This window comes from Pecten maximus, chromosome 10 (assembly GCF_902652985.1).
Source record: "Pecten maximus chromosome 10, xPecMax1.1, whole genome shotgun sequence".
Taxonomy (NCBI): Eukaryota; Metazoa; Mollusca; class Bivalvia; order Pectinida; family Pectinidae; genus Pecten; species Pecten maximus.
The window spans coordinates 32,988,940-33,003,955 of record NC_047024.1 but is presented as its reverse complement, the minus strand read 5'-3'; the positions used below and the strand labels follow the sequence as shown (position 1 = coordinate 33,003,955).

Sequence of the window (15,016 nt, the reverse complement as noted above, 5' to 3'; positions counted from 1 at the left end):
TATACTTAGATAGAGAATTCGTTGAAGAACTTTAATTCATTGGAATTGGAACCTGATAATATGAGAATATAGTTTAATGGTGCATATACATACGATTACGGGAGATGGAGATCGGGGGGGGGGGGGGGGGGGGGGGGGAGAGCTGTTACCGCTAACGAGTGAAGCAGGAATAGAGTATAAAGGTCTAAATATAGTCTGACAAAATAAGAAGGTCCTACATATTTGTGAAAAAATATATATATAACAATATATACATATTTCTATTCAAAAATCTGTCCCCTATACCAGATGATTGCTCTCAGCTGAAGTTACAGGAAGTGTAGCCCGAGTTTTCTCTGGCCCTGTCACCATGTCTGGTGTAGGGCCAGAGCGCACTACTATATGAAAACGTGGAATTATCCGACACCGTTTGGTGTCGCTAAGAATTTGATGCAAAAACAATAAAATCGGGTGTGACATAACACCTACCTTACATATATGGATAAATGAGATATTTATGTACCCCAAAACACCCATTTAGTCTCATATAGGTGTTTTATTCCGTCCGTATAGACCCTCGCTTTACGCTAGTCAAAATTTCATACTTGACTCGACGCCATATTGCTAACTATGTAGGTCGCGGTCCGCCTAATTACCCTAATCTGTGCGCGATGGAGCGAAAAGAAAAAAAAATACAACATTTATTTTTATATATTTTACCGCTTATAATTTATAAATAATGATTTTTTTAATGGAATATAACATCTTTTGGGAAATAATCAACTTAGTTTTCATAATTTAAACTTTGTAAGAAGAAAAACACAATAAATCATATGTGGTCTTTTCGGTCCATTGCGTTCCGATTTGGGTGGTTAGTCGTACTGTCACTTACAAAATGGCGGGTCAACAGTATGAAATTTTGACTAGCGTAAAGCGAGGGCCTGTACGGACGGAATAAAACACCTATATGAGACTAAATGGGTGTTTTGGGGTACATAAATATCTCATTTATCCATATATGTAAGGTAGGTGTTATGTCACACCCGATTTTATTGTTTTTGCATCAAATTCTTAGCGACACCAAACGGTGTCGGATAATTCCACGTTTTCATATAGTAGTGCGCTCTGGCCCTACACCAGACATGGTGACAGGGCCAGAGAAAACTCGGGCTACAGGAAGTGTTACTATCACTTTAATAAACCAACCTAAAACAGAGTCAGAACGTCCTGAAATGTCTGTGAAATCACAGACATACAACGTGATACGCGATATTAGGTATGGACAGGTATTATTTGGCACACGTATGTACACAACCACTCTCTCGGCAACAGTGTTAAGAAGGAGCAACAACGACAGGCTCAAATGTCGCATTACTTTCCTAACCAGATACTTTACATGGCTGTCCCTTCCAAACGGTCCAGATCCCAAATGATTAAAACCTGTTTGTTATTTCTTAACATATTAGTGAAGTGAGTTATTTATGAATATTTTACTCAAACATTCAGCACTCACCTGTACATAGTCTCCTTTCACTATTAGATAGGGGTTTTCCAATTTTGTCACTTCCGGTCATAGACTTGCTGAACGTCAATATCACTAATAATTTCAGCTATATCACTGAACTTGTTGACAATTGTTATTTCTCGGGATCAATTCAGAAGAAAATAGTAATCTAAGATAAGTTCCTCTTTTGATAGGAGGTCTATGATGCGATTAAACTATATCTATAAGTTAATTTTGCATTTTCGTAATATACTGTTCATGTATGTACTAAAGTCTCTTACTATTAGTATATAGGTCTCTGTTCATACCCTGCACATATAATAAGACCAAAAAACGTATATGTATGCATCTATATACATTTAATTAAGCCACAATTGAAGAAATTCCTGAGAATCGACATCTGCCGCAGATCGCCCCTACTCCTATGTATCAATTTTATGTTAATATAGATACATTAATTAGAGTATAGTATGACCTATATTTTTGTTAAAGATACACCAGATGCAGACGCCTGTGATCGAAACAACTGGCACTAGAAATAGTAAAACCAGCAGCAGAGTTTCGGACACTCGTAACCGCCTCTCGTAACAGCCAGCCAAATGATATTGACTCATCAAACATAACAACCTTCAAAAATTGGTTCAACTATTCTGGACAAACCATGTTAAATTCTGAAGCCTAGCTCATCATACAGGGTTTTATTTTCAAATATCATAGATATATATATACACTGTATATTCATACGCACCGGACAGCATTATTTAGTGTATTCTAGTTTTTTTAAATAATTTATCTGAACGCGCATTAAGAAGCAGCGTACAGCAGCTTGCCATCGGACCTTTTTGTTGGATCATCTGCCCGACCACGTGGGATGTAAAGTAAAAAAATTATATGAATAAAAAAAACGTAACAAAAAAAGTTATTGATATAAAAAAATTAATAAATAAATAAATAGTAAAACGACCTCATACCCCTGAACCGGCTTTAGTTCACGTCTTGGATTTGTTTTGATTTTGTTACAAACGTCCGACGTCTTTCGGATTGGTATCAATGCTTGGCTAATGTTTCGATGACAATATATCTTTTATTTTGTCAATGTGATAATAACTGTTGATGACCAGTTGTCTGTTATTTTGTTAATGCGGTATGTTTTATGATAATAAAGTTCATGGTTGTCTATTGCATTCTGGTTGTCCCCAGTACTCATCCAGCCCGGGCTTCAAATGTTTTCAAGTGTCATTGACGTGACGACATCATTTGGCTGAGAGTTCCAATGGTTGACCACTCTTTCTTTAAATGCATTTTTTCTTACGTTTATGTTCCTTTTAGTGGTAGACTATGACTTCTCTGCATTTACATTGAGGAATCCTTCAGTTACAGAAGTGTCGTAGTACCCGTATGTTACATGTAGTTTATATTATATACCTGTATCATGTCCCCCGTTACGGAAGTGTCGTAGTACCCGTGTGTTAGTTTATATACCTGTATCATGTCCCACGTTACAGAAGTGTCGTAGTACCCGTGTGTTAGTTTATATACCTGTATCATGTCACCGTAACCGTCTGTGCTTCAGCGTTGGTAAGTCTAGTTACCTTAAACTGTTCTCATACCGTAATTCCTTTAGTCTGAGTTTCTTCTTTTGTGGCTCTGCGTTGCGCATTTTCAACTGTTGTTTTAATATCCTTTTGTGTGTATGGATTCCATTTACTTGCTCCATACTCCAGGTGTGGACTAGCAAGTGCCTTATACAAGTAGCTAAAAGTATTTTCATCTAAATACGTTTTTATGACCAAGTGTCTGTTAATTTGCTATATGTAATATTTTTTCGACGACAATGTTTCTTTTATTTTGTTAATGTGATAATATGTTTCGATGAGAATGTGTCCGTTATTTTGCTAATGTGATAATGTGTTCGAAAAATAAAACCAAATAGCTACATTTGTACTTGATAATCAAAGTATTGGAAGACCTTATACTGTCAAAATGACAAAACAATAGCAATGAGCAGAACAGACACACTGTCATAGAAATACAATGTATTACTAACATTTCACATACTCTCTGACTAGTCGTTTGTGGTTGGTCCCAACTTGGAGATAAGTCAAACATGTCAGTTTCTGTAGACAATAATACTTAAACATTACTTTTGTAAAATGTACCAAATTCTATTAGAAATCCTGAAAACATGTCAGCTCAAAGATTACTGATACGATATACTCATATTCCAGGTAAACCCTATCTTGCACTACGCATTGAGTTCTGTACTGAATTCTGGATGTCCATTTATATTTGTTCTTTGAAAGTGAATATATACATTTTGTATTCCTTTCTTTTAACTCGGATATCAGCATCTTTAAATGACAATACAGTTCTAAGCAGTAGTATAATTAATCATTTTAATAGATGCAAACGAAACATCTATCAAACAATACATTTTAGAATTTAATAAGATAACTTTAATGGACATTTGAATATAAAATTAACACAAAGGACAGATTTTTGTTATTGTATTTATTAACATTCAACATAATATACATCCCCAGTATATTCCACCAAAACCCACCTGTAGTTTCAGCAAAAACATTTAAACTTGATGGTTATTTAAATCTAATACATATTCCACAAGGGGACCTAGGCAAGCACAGGAGGAATTATAATGGTAAAGCGATGGCTAACTAAGAACTGTTCTATATATCATAAAGAGATCCCAGAGGAATCTTAGTACCCACCATTCAATTATCTTTATCATTCTTATAAAAGACTGGTTTTTACTCCACTTTCCTCTATATCAAGATACACTGTAGCTAAGAAAGATCTAGGATGAACTTTCTAAAATGTATTGATAACAAATTTCAACTGTTAAAATCAAAGATGACTTCTTTTGGCCATTTTGTTTTCCCCATCAGACTCATTATTGAATGAACATAAGTAAACAACTACAGACAAAGGGATATCTACATGTGAAGATTAAGAAATATCCCTCCAGTACTTTCCAAGAAATTCTGATAACAAACTTCAACTGTCAAAATCAAAGACAGCTGCCTGTCGGCCATTTTGTATTATATATCACACTCAGAATTAAATGGGCACAACTAGGGACCAGGGAGAGCCTACATGCAAAGTTTTAGACATATCCTGCCAATACATTTTAAGAAATAGCAATAAGAAACACAACTGTCAAAAACCCCAGGATGGCCACCTGTTGGCCATCTTGTTTTCCCAATCAGACTCAAATTGAATGGGCACAACTAGGGATCAAGGGAAACCAGCATGTGAAGTTTGAGAAATATCCATCCAATACTTTTCTAGAAGCAGCGATAACAATCCTCAAATGGTCACCTGTTCGCCATTTTGTTTGCCCAATCAGATCTCGGTAGATATTTTACTAGCAAAGTCCAAATTCTGGTATAAAGAGAAAGCATAGCTTGTAAATCTGTGTAACAGACAAATCTCATTTGATTATCTGTAACATTAAGTCTAAATCCACAGATTTTACAGCAGACAAGTCGAATTGTGACATGTGATTATGAGAATCTTATTAGAGCATATATGGGATATTGCACATATAAAGACTGGTACATATTATTTTTGTTTATCCATTACAAATTCTCCTATACATTTACTGTTATTGTTTTTTTCTCATCTCAAAGAAGAACGTTTCTCCTGCAGTTTAGCTGCTGCCTTCTTCTTCATCATTTGTAATCTCTTGTCAGCGTTGACTGCGGATGTTGATCCACCAGAACTCTGCTTGCTGCTGCTGCAGCTGCTACTACTACTACTAGTACTATTGCTGGACGAACTGGACTTAGTACTGGATTTTACAGGTTCAGCTTTGGTTGGTTAATTCTTAAATATGTCTATACCCAGTTTTATTCCACCTGGTTTTACAGCAGGCTCAGACGACTTGCTCTTGCTGGACGATTTCTTTGTGTGGTCATGTTTAGAGCTACTTTTAGAAGACTCTGATTTTACAGAGGACTTGGAAGTAGACTCGGACCGACTGCTGCTGCTGCTACTGATAGACTTAATTTGATCACTTTTTCCTGAAAGGTTTGCTGCCAGACTTGCCAGGCCACTGAGTGGACGATTCCCTGAGCTACTGGTTTGGTCTTTGGAGCTTGATGACTGCTTAGATGGGAAAAAGACAAAATGAGAATGAGTTCAACCTGTTATTTTAGTGGAAACTTTGAGGTTTTTTTTCCAATATGCCTTTCAATCCTTGTACCAAACTATTAACATTAGATAACTAACACCAATGCCAGGGACACAACATTACCTCTCCCTTTAAGGTTTTTTTTTTCTATTTTTATTTGGTGTTTGTTTTGCTTGTTGTATTGCTTTTGTTTGTTTGGGTTTTTTTATACATAAATCTGCACCCCATACCTTCTTAATAGACACAGTACAAATGTAAAGTAAGTCCATGTTTTCTATCCAATGTATTTTATGCCTATACATAGAAAACTATTTATCATCAGATGAAGCAAAAGTAGAACAGATAGGTTACTGTAGACCTTTGGTACATACATTAAGATAACTACATGTACATAATTATACAATACCACTTTTAGGTAAAGTGTTCCAGACAGTGACAGAAACCTGTCATCAGTAGTCAATATCAAAACCAATACATAGCCTGTTTGCCAAGTGTGATATTTGTGAAATTTGACACCAATAGTACCATTAAAGCAGTGCAGTGAATATCCTTCTGGTTAGTATTTAAAGAAAACAAGAGGCCCATGGGCCTTAATGGTCACCAGAGTTTTTATATATTTCAGCATATTTGACCCCTTGAATGAAGGTCAAGGTCATTCATTTAAAAAAAAAACTTGGTAGGCCTTCATCCCAATTTGCTAAAGACCCAATATTGGATCTCTGGGCCTTTTGGTTATCAAGAAGAAGTTGTTGAAAGATTTTAGCATATTTGACCTGTGACCTTGAATAAAGGTAAAGGTCATCCATTTGAACACACTTGGAAGCCCTTCATCCCAGTTTGCTAAAGACCCAATATTGATTCTCTGGGCCTTTTGGTTATCAAGAAGAAGTTGTTTGAAGATTTTAGCATATTTGACCCACGTGACCTTGAATAAAGGTCAAGGTCATCCATTTGAACAAACTGGATAGCCCTTCATCCCAGCATGCTACAGACCCAATATAAGGTCTCTGGGCTTGTTGAGAATCAAGAAGGAATTGAAAATGCAAATTGTTTATGATACACGACGCCGGACAAAAGGCGATCACAATTGACCTAAAATTTACAATAAACTACTCTTTTTTGTATTACATATATTAAATCATAACTCAGGTATTGATTTGCGTTTAAAAAAGGTTGTTTACAATATAAAGGCTCAGGTGGCCTAAAAATCCACAGATTTACGGATATAAGAAAAGATATGTTAAGATTTATTAAGACACTAAGACTATAACACTGACCTTTGATTCAACCCTGCGGAAGCTAAAGAGTGTAGAAGGGTCGGGCTTGGTGTTCTTGCTGCTGGAACTGCTACTGCTACTGGAGGTGCTCATACTAGAAGTTTCCCTGGTAGAGGACAGCACGGATGAAGAAGACGATGACGACGATGATGAGGATGACTTACTCTTCACCGGCTTGGAGGCAGATGCCTAGATAATGCAAAACATGAAAATAAAATTATGGGGCCAAATAGGCAATCTACCTGCCATCTAATTTAAAGGTCTCAATTACTGAGGTATAGTTAAAAACAACACCAAACTTCTTAACAGCAGAGCTTTAATTTTAATTTTTATGCCTGTTGTCATTGAAATGAAACATACAGGAAAATATCCCATTTACTCATGAGCTATTTACTCTCTATAGAAACACAAAGAACAAGACCTGGAGTATTAAACAGGGGGGGGAAAAAAGTGTCCATAGAATCCACTTCTCTGAAAACTTACAATACATATCACAGTGTCACAGCCTCCACTACTCTGATAACTTACAATACACATCACAGTGTCACAGCCTCCACTTCTCTGATAACTTACAATACATATCACAGTGTCACAGCCTCCACTACTCTGATAACTTACAATACATATCACAGTGTCACAACCTCCACTTCTCTGATAACTTACAATACATATCACAGTGTCACAACCTCCACTTCTCTGATAACTTACAATACATATCACAATGTCACAACCTCCACTTCTCTGGTAACTTACAATACATATCACAGTGTCACAGCCTCCACTACTCTGATAACTTACAATACATATCACAATGTCACAACCTCCACTTCTCTGGTAACTTACAATACATATCACAGTGTCACAACCTCCACTTCTCTGGTAACTTACAATACATATCACAGTGTCACAACCTCCACTTCTCTGGTAACTTACAATACACACATCAGTGTCACAGCCTCCACTACTCCCAGACATAAATAGAAAATATCTCTAATAGAAAATATCTATCCATGCAGCCATCAACTCCCCCTCCCAATGGTGATAATCACACTATAGCTTTACATACCCCCAAAATAAGAAAGTGCTTACATCCTCTAATGTAAAAGTTAAGAAAAAAGATTGGAGATAGCTTATTTGTGAACCACTTCTAGCTAACAATATAATTCTGTAAAAATATAGAATGGGCTTATTAATGAGCTGGGGCTTATTTGGGATAAATATAGCATGTTAAAGTAGGATTTTCCACCTAGGACAAAGAATGAAAATCTGTAGACTTACCATCTTCTTCATAGTCTTCGTACACCTGGTACAGTACCATACAAACCGAGGATCATTGACATCCTGCTCTGTCACTGCTGGTTTGTGACATTCCTGTAATCACCCATCATACAATGTGTCAGTCAGCTGTCACCTCTTTCATATTATTTCTTGTGAAAATGTCATGATTAACAAGTTTTAAACTCTAAAGGGAAGCAAATTTTCATTTGAATTGCACATTTTGATATGTTTTATTGAAATATTTCCAGAACTTACAAACGGAGAAATGAAATATTTTTAACTTTAACTTTGTAATAACTTAATTATTAACCTGGATTATTTGTATTCATTTGGATATTGGGGAAGAAGCAGTTAAATCTGGACTTGTTCCCACCTGCTGTGGGTGGTACCTGTGGTCTCACTAAATTCTTTTGAAATATCTATTGTGACTGTTTTGCAATACAAATTTCTTTTGTCGCAGATGAAACAATGATCGAGGATTATTGATAATGGTACAAACCTGATGGTAAAGATTATGGCATTCCTGACATTCCACCAGCTGATTTCCAGATGTCACATCAAAGCCCCTGCAAAATTCATATATAACAAAAGCACATCATGATCCATGTAATACGCTGTTCAGTGAGGTTGGTACCAGCTTTTACAAGGAGACACCTCAAAATGTCCCTGGCTGCTGATAGGGCAATAAAATCAGCTAGCTAATATGCAAGCGTTTTTTCTTACATTTGAGGCAATTGAGAAAAAAACACACCTCTACACTACAGTAAAATGTACAAAATATATCTAGAGAATAAAGTTTTAGAAAAACTTTATATTAATTTATTGGTTGTATGTGAGGAAAAATAAACTTGTTTTTCACACAACCACATAGAAAACCTTAAAATCATTACAGAAACATAATTCACTTACTTGCACACAACACAAGCAATTCCCAGATCAAACGCAAAGTCATCTGCATCGATACTCTTCTCTTCATCCTCACTGTCATCTGATTTTTCCTGTCGTTCCTTTTCCTCCTTCTCTATCTTTGCCTTTCTCTCTGCTTCTTTCCTCCTCTCTTTGTCACGGTCCTTTGATGATTTCTCTTCCTTTCTCGTCTCCTGAGATGTCTCTTCTTCCTTCACCTTCATCACAGTTTGCGGCGAGTCACGACGTGCTTTCTTCACCGGCACTTCGTCTGATAAATCTGCCAACTCCTTCTTCAACTGAAAAGATAAGAAATGGATGTAGTATTACATAAGTATGGAAAATATCATTAGTGATGATAAATATTTTCCTTGCCTAATGATTTCAAAGGTTTTAATTGACTAATATTACATAAACATATTAAAATATCATAAGTGACAATTATACATTCCTTACCTAATGATTTCAAAGGTTTAGTTAACTATTAGTCAAATAAACCTTTGAAATCATTGTTGTTTACATAAACATCTGGTCAAATATCATGAGTGACGATATGTGTTTGCCTTACCTGATGAGTTTAAAGGTTTTAGTTAACTAAACTGGTCCCGTAAATGATGATATAGAAATCCCAACAAAATATTATTTACCATGCATTTTCCTGTGATAAGTCCACCACTACACTGTGTTTGATTTCATGTTATGGCCCCTAAGTTTCATTTGAGATTTATAGAATATTCCCTTGTCTGGTGAGGGGGTGATATTCTTGATGTCTAACCCAAGGCTCTGCCGAGGGTTAGACAATTGAGAATATCATCCAGAGAGTTAGAGAGTGCTTGGTGACATCCGTCTCCTCAAACTATTTTATTTACACATGCAGTATCCAGTTGTTCAAATGATTTTGAAAAACAGAAAATGATTTTGAATAATGGCGGCAATTAATACCTGCACCTAAGTTCTGTTGAAAGGTTTTGCCACTAGGTGGTGTTGGTAAGTTGTTGGAACATTTCGACCAATTAGAATACTCGGGTTGTAAGTGTACATAGACACAGTATCAATGACAATAGGCTGCAATGTAACTGTGTTACATTTAGCTTTAAAATGTACAATGTACAATACAATGTTGATGTGACATTATTGAATTGGTGACATATCATCATTGTATAGTTGACAGCACATGCTATCCATCATAACCTAGGTATTGACAGAGAATTCAAATTCAGCAGTTGACGAGAGAAATCACAAACTGGTGAAACGAGAGACAAGTCTGTGAATGTTGTGAGAAAAGTATATCTAATAAGTTCACCATTTAACACTACAATATGTTATTTACCTTGTCTAGTGATCTTTTCTCAGATTCTCTCTTTTTCAATTTGTCTTCCTCTTGATGCTTCAGTGTTGATTTATTTGAAGTCTTGGACTCTGATGAGAGTGATGTTGACTGCAATCATATGATATAACATATTTGTAACTGAGCTATATTGACTAATAACACGAAAAGGAGGATACCAGTTGATTTCTGACATAATATTCTGATTATTTATTTTTCATATTTTTCTTCTGATTTCCCCATTACTCATAACATTAGATATACCTACTAGATATGCAGGTAAAGAGAAAACTATCATTAGAAGTTGGAGAAATTCAGTTCTTTCTCAGAAAGGGTTATCAAATGATATTCACAAGTCAAAATCCAAGATGTACAACTACAAACTTTTTTTAAATATCAAAACCAATTGTTATAAAAACACTCAGTATATATGCTACAAGTCCTAGATCAACATAAGTACATCATAAGCACTGAGTAATGATAAGTAACCTTTTGGCCTTTTCTCTGGGCTATTGCTTCATCCAACAACTGGCAGAGTTGATCAGCGGAATCTCGACTCTTGGAATGCAGCAATTTCAATGCCTTCACAAACACAGGATCAAGTTCAACAGTTGCCATTTTCACCAGATTCCTGAGAAAGAAATTGCACATTAAAATCACATGACAATGTAGACATGATAGAAGTCTTATTTAAACACATATCTTTGAATTGTAATTAAAGTCTTGGATGTACAGTTGAATAATGACCTTACTCTATTTCATTGCCTTTGTCAGGGATTAATTCAACCCAGGACCTGTGGATTAGGCTACTAGTCTTAATTATGGTCAACTGATCGCACTAAGAGATGTTCTTCACAGCCCGCTACAAATTAAACCCAGAACCTCTGATTACTAGTCTTGTGTTTAAACAATTGCACTAGAAAGAGGGTCTCTCTAGGTGAATGGTATACTGTGGCTAGTATTTAACAGTGTTACTCTTAAATATATTCTCCCCCAGGAAAGAACTTCTCCAGCTTCCATGGGTTACAACAATGCTTGTGATGCTAGCCTGAGAATGTTCTTGAGTCCCTACATACAGAACAAGAGTGTCAATGTAACAGAGATCATGATTAATATTATACTTTAGACAATGCGTTTACTAAAGATAAAATCTGATATATCGGGCATATGCCAATCTGATGTAGCTAAAGACAAACTTTTCATAGTCCACTAGGAACCAGGACCTCTTGGTACTTCAGCTAGCTAAAGCTCTCTGGCTATTTTTTGGTTCTGACACAAACGACTTTTAGCAACTGAACCCTATTTGACACTGCGCAAGTTCCGCCCTGATTTAAGTTCCGCCCTGATTTCAGGGCGGAAAGAAATAGATGATAATATTGTTATTCATCAGTCTAAACTTTGTGACAAAGGTGTGTACTTACAGTTTAGGTATTATATATCCCATTTAAATATTCCAATCACTAATTCACACCAAATTGATTATACTTTGACACAAAACACTTTGCAACACCATTCCACCGCTTCACGTATTTCGAACATGGGGGCATTGGTTGTAAAAAACATGGAATGTATGTAACAAGCGGAACAAATATAAAGTGCAAAAGGATATAGCCTTTCATTTGATTTTGCTTTATATTGCATTTTTGTTATTACCAGGCTGTCATTCTCAATCCGAGTTAGTACCGAAATGAAGCCAGGAAATGTAAATAATCGTGATTGTGTGTGTTTGAGAGCTTTTTTTGTTGATTTGATAATTGATTCATGAAAAAGAGGTAATAGCATGACACAGTTAAACACTTAAATGTAAATTAACTGCTTGACATGATCAAAATCCTGACTTTGAAAATTTGACATTCTGTGCAGTGTTGGAAAACTTAATTAAGTTAGAGGTTACACGGGTACGGTGCCTGTCATAATTTTCTCGCCATGTTATCCTCTAACATTGTTGGTGTAGACCTCTTGGTTACTTGTTTTACACCAAACCAATCAAGGAAAAGGAATTAAGTTCTCCCTTAGAGCGAAAAAATCTGGGGCGGACAGGATTTAGCACAAATCCCTTAGGGCAACAAGATTTCGGCTAAAGGACCTGTTTTAGGCTTTTATCACTATAGCGGGGAACTTAATTTCTTAACCTTAATTTGTTGGCTGCTAAAAAGAAAAGAAAATACCAAACAATGTTTCGCTCTAGCATTTTAGTTTAGGCTGAAACAACCTGGACCGAACAGGATTTAGGAAGAAACGACCCATAACCCATATAGTGGTATATTATGACTATTATTTACCAGGGTTACGTGAAGATTTTAAGGTCTACATACTATAGGGGATATACGCCTATAAACCATCGAGTTGAATACTACGCAGGTATGAACAATGCTCATGCACACTAGCTAGCTGCTCACTAGAAATCTATCGTTCAACTTCTCAAAGTCTATAGAGCAGTTGTTTGAATACAGTACGTTTCTCGATTCATTTTGGCATATCAAGATTTACATAGGCTCGACCCTTCTGATTGTAAATGCGCAGCACGTGCACAATGCACAGACGAGATTCCACTACTGTGTGACTAGATCTACTAACATCCTCAACTTACCAGAGTACCCAACCTGAATAAGCGACTATGTTTGAGTGTTTTTCATGACATTGCATTTAACATGAATTCATGAATATGGATTTGAGTAAAGATTACATAAGCAATTCAGTAAAATTGGATGTTTTTTCTGAAACGTATACAAACCGAAAATGATGCTGAACATGCAAGGCAAATCATCAAAGTTTTCAACACCGGAAGTAAGAATGAACTATGTACAACACGTTCCGGAGAGCGGAATGAAGAAACTCGAATGAAATTTCCGGAATTATATCAACGCATTGTGAACATTTTCTTATCCGTGTTTTCTGCGATTACCTAAAAGCTCTTTCATGACACCTAATATATTTCATTCTTTTAACAACGAAAACGTATATTTTTAACAATGTCAAACACATTCTGGTAAATACAGTATAGGTCGGAAACAGAACAAGTTGATAATGTTTCAATATTTCCAAAATATGTGGAAGCTAATTCCTGATTTACTTGAAACCCACATACATTTGTATTTGCATGTAGGTAACTTCCAGTTAACTGAAAATAGAGAACAATGCAATACATATTCGATTTTACTTAAAATTAAGTTATCTGAAGAATATCAGTGTTATTTCAGTGTGTTGTGTCGATTTTGAACAAAACATAAATAAATAGGTCTACCCACCCTAAATGTCATTCATTGTACATCTACACGGAGGTTTTTTTTTATACTTGTAGATTAATCTACTTGTATAATATAGGATATCTGCAATGCATGCGAGGGTTGTGTGTGTGGGTGTATGCTCATTTTTAATTATTACAAAATAAAATTCATCAAAATTAGGAATTGTCAATGATTGTACAAAAGGAACTTTCTATATAAATTTATGTTTAATACTTATGCCAGGTAAAATAAAAAAGGGTGTAGATTAAAAGTAAACAGTGTTACAGATTCTCGTATCCTTTGTATCCGAGGTTAGTCGTAACCTATGGGGCGCCGTTTTACTATTTATTCCCATTTGGTGATATCACCTATTCGAATGAGTGATATCACCTATTCGTTTCATTAAATGATATCACCTATTCGAATAGGTGATATCACTTAAGAATATTTTTAAGTGATATCACCTATTCCAATTGGTGATATCACCTATTCGAATGAGTGATATCACCTATTCGAATTGGTGATATCACCTATTCGTTTCATTAAATGATATCACCTATTCGAATGGTGATATCACCTATTTGAATAGGTGATATCACGTATTTGAAAAATGAATTGGTGATATCACCTATTCGAATAGGTGATATCACCAAATGGGAATAAATAGTAAAACGGCGCCCCATAGTACCCTGCCTGTCGAGTTTCCGGTCGCCTCCTATGATTGATGAAGAAAATCACTTGTAGGTTTCTCTTGGGTCCTAGCTATAGTTGGCATGTTTTACTTTGAGATTGATATGATAACAAGATGACTGACAGGCGGCTATATTGACAATTGTACTTAGTTATCGCTATTTCTCAGAGAGTTCTTCGTGATCTTTCTCGTCTGTAGCCCCCCCCCCCCCCCCCCCCCCCCCCCCCCCCCCCCCCCTTGATTCCTAGTTGTGGATGTTTAATTTCGAGACTGATATAAAATCAAGATGGCCGACAGACAGCCATTTAGAATGTTGACAGTTGAAGTTTGTTACACTTATCTCAGAAAGTTTTCCATGGATTTTCTCCAATTTCATATGTAAAACAAGAAAGCGGACAGGTGGTCATTTTGAATTTTGCCAGTTTAAGTTTGTTATCACTATTTCATGAATCTTTCTAATTTTGTTTTATCTTTAGGTTTCACTTTGACCCTAGTTGTGATTGTACCATTTTTGGAGTGATCTAAAAGCAAGATGGCTGACAACCGACAGTTAAAGTTTGCTATCGTTATTTCTCAGAGAGTTTTTTCGAAGACATTTTTTATTTCTTATAAATTTCACTTGTTTAGTTGAAGTGTGACAGACCTATATTTCTCAGATTATTCTTGATCGATTG

At 35.9% G+C, this 15,016-nt stretch overlaps 1 protein-coding gene across 3 annotated transcripts in view; it reads right to left on the bottom strand.

The window, feature by feature from the left end:
* Window positions 1-3,975: 3,975 nt before the first annotated feature.
* LOC117335830 (integrator complex subunit 12-like) overlaps window positions 3,976-15,016 on the bottom strand; it is a 15,355-nt gene continuing 4,314 nt past the window's right edge. The window contains exons 1-8 of one of the 3 annotated variants that reach the window (XM_033896057.1): window positions 13,159-13,231; window positions 10,914-11,055; window positions 10,428-10,535; window positions 9,101-9,396; window positions 8,691-8,757; window positions 8,192-8,284; window positions 6,914-7,102; window positions 3,976-5,611 (exon numbers count right to left, since the gene is read on the bottom strand). In XM_033896057.1, coding sequence (XP_033751948.1) covers window positions 5,324-5,611; window positions 6,914-7,102; window positions 8,192-8,284; window positions 8,691-8,757; window positions 9,101-9,396; window positions 10,428-10,535; window positions 10,914-11,042 — 1,170 coding nt within the window. In that variant the 5' untranslated portion in view covers window positions 11,043-11,055; window positions 13,159-13,231 and the 3' untranslated portion in view covers window positions 3,976-5,323. Of the gene's footprint in view, window positions 5,612-6,913; window positions 7,103-8,191; window positions 8,285-8,690; window positions 8,758-9,100; window positions 9,397-10,427; window positions 10,536-10,913; window positions 11,056-13,158; window positions 13,232-15,016 lie in introns of those variants that run through there. The other 2 variants (XM_033896059.1, XM_033896058.1) reach the window with 2 other exon arrangements.